The sequence below is a fragment of the Zonotrichia leucophrys genome, chromosome 20, assembly GCF_028769735.1.
Source record: "Zonotrichia leucophrys gambelii isolate GWCS_2022_RI chromosome 20, RI_Zleu_2.0, whole genome shotgun sequence".
NCBI classification, from domain to species: Eukaryota; Metazoa; Chordata; class Aves; order Passeriformes; family Passerellidae; genus Zonotrichia; species Zonotrichia leucophrys.
In genome coordinates this window covers 7512622-7520789 of record NC_088189.1, presented here as the reverse complement: position 1 = coordinate 7520789, position 8168 = coordinate 7512622, and the positions used below count along the sequence as shown (strand labels likewise).

General features: G+C 49.7%; 1 protein-coding gene across 1 annotated transcript; it reads left to right on the top strand.

The window, feature by feature from the left end:
* The first annotated feature begins 1654 nt into the window (after positions 1-1654).
* Positions 1655-7291, top strand: COMMD7 (COMM domain containing 7). The gene is made up of 9 exons (XM_064729980.1): positions 1655-1797; positions 3059-3112; positions 3198-3300; positions 4837-4893; positions 4974-5011; positions 5571-5661; positions 5785-5834; positions 6322-6370; positions 6890-7291. Exons 1-9 carry the CDS (start codon positions 1714-1716, stop codon positions 6964-6966), a joined length of 603 nt encoding a protein of 200 aa, XP_064586050.1. The 5' UTR covers positions 1655-1713; the 3' UTR covers positions 6967-7291.
* The last annotated feature ends 877 nt before the right edge of the window (positions 7292-8168 follow it).

Here is an 8168-nt window from a genome sequence, read left to right as displayed (position 1 = left end):
AAGGAGCTCCGAAAGCATCACCCCGGGAGGACATGGCAAGGAGAGATCCACCACACACTGCTCCTGCACGGCTGACCTCGGCTGCAAACCAGGCAGAACGCTGACTCTTGCCTGCTTTCAAGTTTTGGGACGCAGAGTACAGGGGGAGATGTGGCAGCTGTGAAAATGTGCGATAATTAACTGCAACTACTAATTTACACTTGGGAAAAATTGCATAGGGCTGTATGCAGGATTTTAAAGCTAGAGAGGAATTCTGTGTTCACACATACTGGTGTCCTGTACAACCCCCTGCATCCCATTCCCTCGAGGAGTTTTAGTTCAAATTAACTCATTTTTAGATGCAAGGATTTCCCATGGTTTAAACATGCTGACTTGGATGGTTCACCACAGAAATGAATACAGAATACATTGTTCCAGTATATATACAGAATATATATTTTGTTCCAAAATATATACAGAATACATTGTTCCAATATATGTCCCTTGTTTAAAGGTGTCTTAAATATTTAGGATCCATTTTTTTCACCCCAAAAATCGAGGAGGTGCACAGTCGCACCTTGAATCTAGGAAACAGAAACTTTCCCAGCTGGTCTGGGAGGTAGAGGGGGGAAAAAAAGGAAGTTGGAAGCTATTTCCATCCAGACAACCAGGAAATATCTCTTAACTCCCCATCATTAGTGGTACTTAGCTGCTTATCTCCTTGTTTATAAACCACTGCTGGGATAGTCTCACAGTGAAAGCACTATGAAATTTCCTATATTCTCATTTGCAGTTGCAAGTGTGAGTAATAAACCAGAACACCTGTGGACTGTCGAGGTTTTACCTTCCACAAAGGTTTTTACACACTGTCCTCTGGCCTGACAGACAGGGAACACCTTCCCTGATAAAATGGATCAGACACGTTCACACTGATAGTGGAATCCTGGAGAGCTCCTGCTCCTGCTCAAGGGAAGCTGTGAAATAACAATTTTAGTCAAGAGAGTCCTTCAGGATGGAATCAGTTCCATTGTCCTCTGTGTGAATAAATCAAGTTTCAATATTCTTGGACCAAGGCCTTCCTCCTCAGATTGAACAGAAACAAGACAGTGTAAAGGGCATGAGAAGGCAATTCCTCTGCCTTCCTACAACACATCTTTGAGTCAAGGAGACCTCCTGCATATGGATTATGTCAAGAATCGGGCAGAAATGTCTCTATGGAATCTTGAGCCATGGACGTCTGGGCATTTCTCATCCCAGGGGTGCTTCCTTGCCCAACATCTGTCCATTCCATGGAGCCCAGTCCTGGGATGTGGACTGCTTGTTCCTGGGCCACCCATCATCCCGAGTCAGGCAGAGAGCAGTGCTGGGAACAGCAGAGAGGGAAAAGCACACCGAAGTTTCAGTTCCCAAGTGGAATTTTTGGAGGAAAAAACCGAAAAAAAGACAAAAGCAAAAATTAAAAAATAATAAAAACCCCATTATTCACCTTATAAACCATGGTTTGAAGCTTTTTTTTTTCTTTTTAAGGTTTTTGTACAGTAAAATATCGCACAGTACTCAGCTACCAACCAGCTCTCCAGCCCCCGGCTCCACCGACCCCCGGTCCCGCTGCGGGGGCCACGATACCGTGAGCGCGGTGCGGAAAGTGCGGCCGCCAATGCTCAGGCTGAGGCGGCGGCGGGGCCGGGCCGGGGCTGGAGCCGGGGCCGGGCGGGCGGAGCCGCCGCCGCCGCCATGGGGCTGCTCAACTTCACCCGGGAGCCGGTGCCAGAGGCGGTCAGCGCCGACATGCACAACCTCAACCAGCTCAGCGCCCAGGTGCGCCGGAACCGGGACGGGGACGGGCGCGGGGGGCGGCGGGGGCAGACCCGGACACGGAACCGGCGGGGCGGGGCGGCACCGGGAGCTGCACCCGGCCGGCAGCGCAGCCCCGGAGCGGTCCCGGGTGTGCCGGGCTCACGGTCTCCAGGCCCACGTGGCCGGGTCCCTGCTGGGCCCGGTGCCCGGGGCAGGGCGGGCAGCGTGTCCGGTGCCCAGTGGTACAGCCCCGGTCCAGCCCGGTGAGCCCCGCGCACGCCGGAGATGTTAGAAGGATGTTTATGGAATCATGGAATGCCAGAATGGTTTCACCGAGAAAGGACTTTAAACACCATCTATTTCCACCCGCCTGCCATGGGAAGGGACACTGGGGGAATTCCTGCCATGGGAAGGGACACTGGTGGAGTTCTGGTGGAGGGCTCAGATCGTTCCTGGTGGGCAGTGAGGTCCTGTCAGGCACTGGGGTTTGTGGTGGGACCCCACAGAGTGTTCGGGTTGTGATCCCACCCCAGATTCCCACCCTGCACTTCCTGCCTCACGCTGAATGGTCCTGGTCATTGGTACCATCTGCCTCCAGGTCGCCCACACCGGCTGTGCAGCTTGGACTGAAGTTAGTGGAAATGCTGAGGCTTTTCCAGCCCAGCTTGCCAGAACTGAGGATATCAGCCTGGCAACAGCCTGGTGACAGTGCAGTGCCTTCTCCGTTACTTGTCCGAGGCCAAGGGCAGGGCAGGATCTGCAGCCACAAGCAGCCAACACCACTTTTGGCCGTACCCAGAAGGTCACAGCCAGCGCTGGTGCTGGTGCCAGCAGCCTCTCCATCCCTGCCTGCCAGCTGCACACCCAAAACACTGAAAGCAGCAACTAGACCCTTAACCAGTTCTCTTCCTTTGCCTAGTTAGTCTGGTTACCCCATGGGGTTTGTGAAACATGAGACTGGATGTTCACAACTTTTCCCATTTGCAGTTTTTGGATTGCACAAGATAGAACAGTAGCTTCCTATTGGCCACAAATCACAAAAGCCCTGTGCAGTGCCAGCTACCAGCGGCACAGACGCCTTGGGAGGCTCTGAAAAGCATCCTGGGCAAATCCCATCCACAGGCATCACATAATGCCAAGGACAGGGCACCAGCTCTGGGACCAGTGTCCAGGAGGAGGCCGGTGCAGCTGGGTCAGGGGGGTCAATCACCACCTCATCGTGGTGCTGGTGCGGTGGTGAGGTGCTGATGTCCCAGTCTAACACTCTCCTGTTTCTTCACAGCAATTCTCAGCGCTGACTGAATTGCTTTTCCGCTTTCTGACAGAGCCCAAGGAGGTAAGGCAGAACTGGAGAGATGTGTGAGTGCAGCTCTGGTGAGAAACAGAGAAAAGATTTTGTCACTGCTCTTTCTCTTGAGCAGGTAGAAAGATTTCTGACGCAGCTCTCAGACTTTGCCACCATGAATAAAATCAGCTTGGGCCCCCTGAAAAACATTGTCAAAAGTATTCTTCTGGTCCCCAACGGTAAGTGATGTATTTGCATATCCTGCCCTGAGGCCAATCTGTCCCAGCCATTCCCGCAGGGCTTGGTTTGCACAATAAGTGTTAATGGTAGCTAATACAGTGCTTAGCACTTAAGAATCAAAAGTTCCCCTGTTTGGTGACTCTGTATTCTTTATACCTTGCCTGCATGCACATTTCACGGGCTTAAGTAAACTCCCTTAAATATCTGTGCATTAAATGCAGCACAACATCTCGGTTTAAGCAGTACCTGTAAATCCCTTTTGCCAGATCAGGGCAGCGTCGTGTTGGCACCGAGTCTCTGCAGGAACTTCCACCCGAGTGACCCAGTGCTGAAATTCCTCCAAGGCCAAGCGCTGTTGCAGACAAATAAGACAGTGCACAGGGGTTTGGGGTGGGCTGGGAGTGCTGCAGTTCTCGGCCATGTGAAGGAGACAGCTGACCTTGCAGATACTGAGAAACACTCACTGTGTCCAGCTCTTTCTGGTTCATAAGCAGTGACGAAGAGGTTCGGGGGGATTCCACTGGAATACCCCAGACTCCAGCACTTTATAGGATTACTGTGATGTTGTGGCTGCCGTTTGACACGATAATGCATCAAACACTCCACGGCACGTTCATCCCATTGATCCTTCCTGTTATTAATAGTCCCTTGCTATTACCCTTCAGCCCTGGGTTCCCTGTAACTTCCTTCACAGCCCTGATGCTGAGCACAACTGTTTTCAGAATTCGTTTTGAACTTGTCCTACTGCTTCAAGCAACTTTTCCTATCCAGAAGTAGCAATAATTTTCTGCCCTGCAACCGTCTTGTGGGGATTTAATGCAGAATTTGCATTTTTTTCCCATCCTGATTCAGGCCTTGGTGCCCCCATCTTGTTCCTGTGTGTGTGCACTGGCTTCAGTCCCGTTGTAACTTTTCCTCAGCTCTGGGATGCCACGATATCAGGGATCAGGACAGATCACAGCAGATAACTTTGCCTGTGTGCTACACAGCCGGAAAGCCACGTGGGGCTGGCAGTCTCCTTGAATTTATGAGATTCCTGCTCTTGGCTTCAGAGAGCAGAATCCTTGTAAAGGTCCCTGTGCTGCCTGGGCCCCAGAACAAAGGGGGAAGGCGCAGCGGGGGAAAGTGTTATATGCACACGTTCACACCCATCATCCCAAACACAGCAGGTAGGTCAAATTAGCAGCCCGCCAGCCTTAACAGTTCTCCTTTAACAAGCAAAGCGGCTACAGGAGAGAAAGCAGCAGCTTCAAAACATAACCGCTGTCGCTGTTCCCATGGATACCTGCAATGGGATCTCGCCCTCTCCCCGGCACTCCCAGAGCCCGGACTTTTAAAGCACCGGGCATCTGCACAGATACTGGCAGGCACGACTGGGTTTCCAATCTCCGAGGAGCTGTGGTTTGCTTCAAAACACAGCTCAGAAACAGAGGCTCTCCATCGTTGGGTCCTGTCCCTGCCTCTGTTTGACTCAATAAAAATTGGTTTGACTCATTAAAAAGTGATTTCTTTTCTTCTTTGTGGTGTTTATTCAGGTGCCCTGAAGAGGAATTTGTCTTCTGAACAAGTCAGAGCAGATTTCATTGCTCTAGGTAGGTCACATGATTTCCACTAAATAAAAGATAATTAATATTTATCACATATAGTAATCTCATATGGTTTCCCCCCACAGGCCTCAGTGAAGAGAAGGCCAGTTATTTTGCAGAACAGGTATTAATATATTTTTACTTGTTTCTAAGCTAACAAAACATGAGTTCTGTGAGTGGGAACTCATAAAACCCCACTGTGCTCTAAGACACATCAGCACGTTGGGTATTTTCTTCAAAACCAGCTTGGGATTTTGAACTGAAGATCCTCAGAGAACTAATAAGGAGCACTCTGTCTGGGGATACCTCTGGTCTGCCAGGGCCTCTCCCCATCAGTGTCACAGTTCCTGCACTGCTGTGTGGCTTTCATGTGATGTTTTTGTGCTTCCCATGCTTTGAGCCCTGAGGTCATGCAGTTACATGAACACATGGCTTCTTGCACAGATATTGTTACAGCGAACCAGTGCTAAAACAAAACCAGTCAGTTTCATTTACAGAAGTGACAGGGCAGATGGAAATCCTAGCAGGACTCAAACACCTCTGAAAGCCTTCCTGAGCACATTAGTTCTGTCTTTACTCTGGGCTTCTGCCATGCTCTGTCTTCATTCTGACTCTTGTTGAAGTTTCAGGTACAAACAGAGACCTCCCTGAATTAATTGCTGGTGTGTCTTTTGCTGTTGTAGTGGAAGGTGAATTCCCCCACCCTGACACGCCTGGCTGTGGGTCAGACACTGATGATTAACCAGCTGATAGACATGGAGTGGAAGTTTGGAGGTAATAGAGCTACAACATAAACTGGAGGGGCTGGGAAACCCAGCAGCAGCCCTTGGCTAAATGATGTTTTATTTCACTGCTTAACTAACAGATTATCTGCCTTCTCTTCTTTCTGACTCACAGTGACTGCTGGGAGCAGCGAGCTGGAAAAAGTGGGAAGTATCTTCTTACAGGTAAATCTCCCACATCACAGAGTTCAGCTTGTAGGGCAGTGAGGAACAAGCTCCAGCCAGGCATGTGGGAAGCACTGGCAGGGAGGGAGGGAGAGGGAGGCTCTGTGGGTCTCACAGGAGCTCTGTGACTGCATCTTCAGTCTCCAAGTGCTGCTGCCAGCAGAGAGCAGACACGCTGCTGTTTGTTTCTCCTCTGAAGACATGAGGTATCACAGGAACATGGCCCATTCTGAAAAGCTGTTCAAAAAGCTCAGTTTTTTCAGCTCCCTTCTTGGGGAGGGAGGGAAAGCGGGATCAAGGACTTCCAGAGATCTTCCCAATGCCCAGGGTATCTGTTCCTACAGTGACACTTCTTGAAAAGCCTGTCAGAGATGTGTGAGCTGTGCAGCAGTCAAACTCACAGCAGAATCCTGCTCTGCTGTCCTCTCCTGGTGCTCAGATACAGGCTTCTGAACTAAAATACTTCTGCTTTTTTCCTTTCCCCAAGCTGAAGCTGGTGGTTAAAAAGGGGAGCCAATTGGAAAACGTGTATGTTGGTGAGTTAACAGTTCTGGACAAGAGGGAAGGACTGGAAAGCTGCAGTTTGGGGCTCAGGGTGTTGCTGGGGAGTCTGGGGGCAGAACCAGGGTGGGGTCAATGCAAAAGCATCACTGTGGTTACTCCTGCCTCAGCCTCTCCAGCTCTGTGGCTGTTCCTGCCCCACAGGCACTCCAAAACTGTTTGGGAACACTGACTTTTGGGCACCTTCACATCTGTGCCTCAGTAAACACTGAGCAGTCGGAGCAGCAGGGCAGAGGAGGAAAAGAAATGATTCCCAAGCATGGAGTGCTGTTGGGAGATCCCAGCCTGGCCCCCCTGGCAGCCTGGCTAGCATAAGGAACCAGCTGCTGGGAATCACAGTGGCTAATCCTGCCCGGCTTAGGTGAACATGAGTTGCTCCATGGTAGCATCAGAACAGCTTTGCCAATATTGGAAATGTAACCTGAAATCTAAGATTTGATGCCTCTTTCTTTTTTTTTTTTTTTTTTTTTTTTTTTTTTTTTTTTTTTCTGCAGAGTTAACTTTGCCCCAGTTCTACAGTTTTCTGCATGAAATGGAACGGGTCAAAACCAGCCTGGAAAGCTTCAGCTGAAGCTGCACAGAGCTGAGCCGACATCTGTCCGGGATGTTTAATTCCTCCTCGTGGGCCTGCAGATCTGCTCTTTCCCAGCTGACTCTTCACACCCTGATAAGAGAAGACAAGCTGTGCAATGAGCAGTGGTGTCATGGCCCAGCAGGACCCATCAATCCTTTAGAACCTGAAACTTGGGCTAAGTTTCAGCTTTTTCAAAGCACCTACAAGTCCACTCATATTTTTTTTTTTTCTTTTTTTACTATACTATTATGAGAAACTGTGGTTAGAAGTAATGTGGATACCTTTACTAAAATAGCAAAGAAATAAACCCATTCCCATCCTGCTCCTGTAGGAGAACCTGATTCTGTGAGAAAAAGAAAAACAGAAGCAAAGAATCATTTTGAAACTTGGAAGGATTAAGCAGAGAGAATGACGAAAGCAAGGAGAGCATCTAATGTGGGGAATCACTTAGTGCTCCCTTCAAGCCTTTCTCTTCTCTTGTATTAAGAAACGTTGATTAGCTTCTTCCCAATTGTCCCTCATTATGGGAAGGTATCTCAGTGGAAGGTGATTTTAAATCTTAAACAACCAAACAGCTGCCTCTGTGCATGGGGGTGGGGGGACATCTCAGGGGGTGACGAGATAAATCTCATTTGGATGTGCTGCTCTTTAATCTGCAGCCTGTGTGACATGGCACAGTCAGACCCAGCCCGTTTGGACATATGTCCAAACCCCATGAAGTGCCATTAGCTCCACTCTTCAGTTGTCTGAGGGCAGGGATTAGCTCTTCATCCTCTTCATCAGGAGGCAGAGGGGTACTCCAACCCACCTGGGGCAATGTTACAGTCACTGAGGTTCCTCTCGTGCCCAGACTGTGGAGCAGTCCTGAGCTGGCTGAAGCCTCTCCCACAGCACAGGATAAAGGAAGCTCCTCTTACAGGGCACATCCCAAAGCATCTCTGTGTCCCTGGCACACTCAGCAGTTCCAGTGAAGGGAGTAAATCACATTATCAGGGAATATCCCAGTAAGATACTGTGTTTCCAGGCTCCACCTGAAGGAATTCACTGTCCCATGGTATCCTGCCAGTCTGCTATGGGGCTCCCTGCAGCAGCAGCTGCTTCCAGTTAAACCCATCCCAAGCTGATCATTTCTGTGAGAAAGGCATCACAAAGCTCCCTGCAACTCACAGCTTCACCCATGGGTTTCCAGCTGCAGCAAA

What these genes read in the sequence shown, in the direction of transcription:
- COMMD7 (XM_064729980.1), top strand. Translation starts at nt 1,714, where the DNA reads ATGGGGCTGCTCAACTTCACCCGGGAGCCGGTGCCAGAGGCGGTCAGC. An exon ending in TATTCTTCTGGTCCCCAACG is followed by an intron (nt 3,301 to 4,836) that starts GTAAGTGATGTA and finishes GTGTTTATTCAG; the next exon opens with GTGCCCTGAAGAGGAATTTG. An exon ending in TGGGAAGTATCTTCTTACAG is followed by an intron (nt 5,835 to 6,321) that starts GTAAATCTCCCA and finishes CCTTTCCCCAAG; the next exon opens with CTGAAGCTGGTGGTTAAAAA.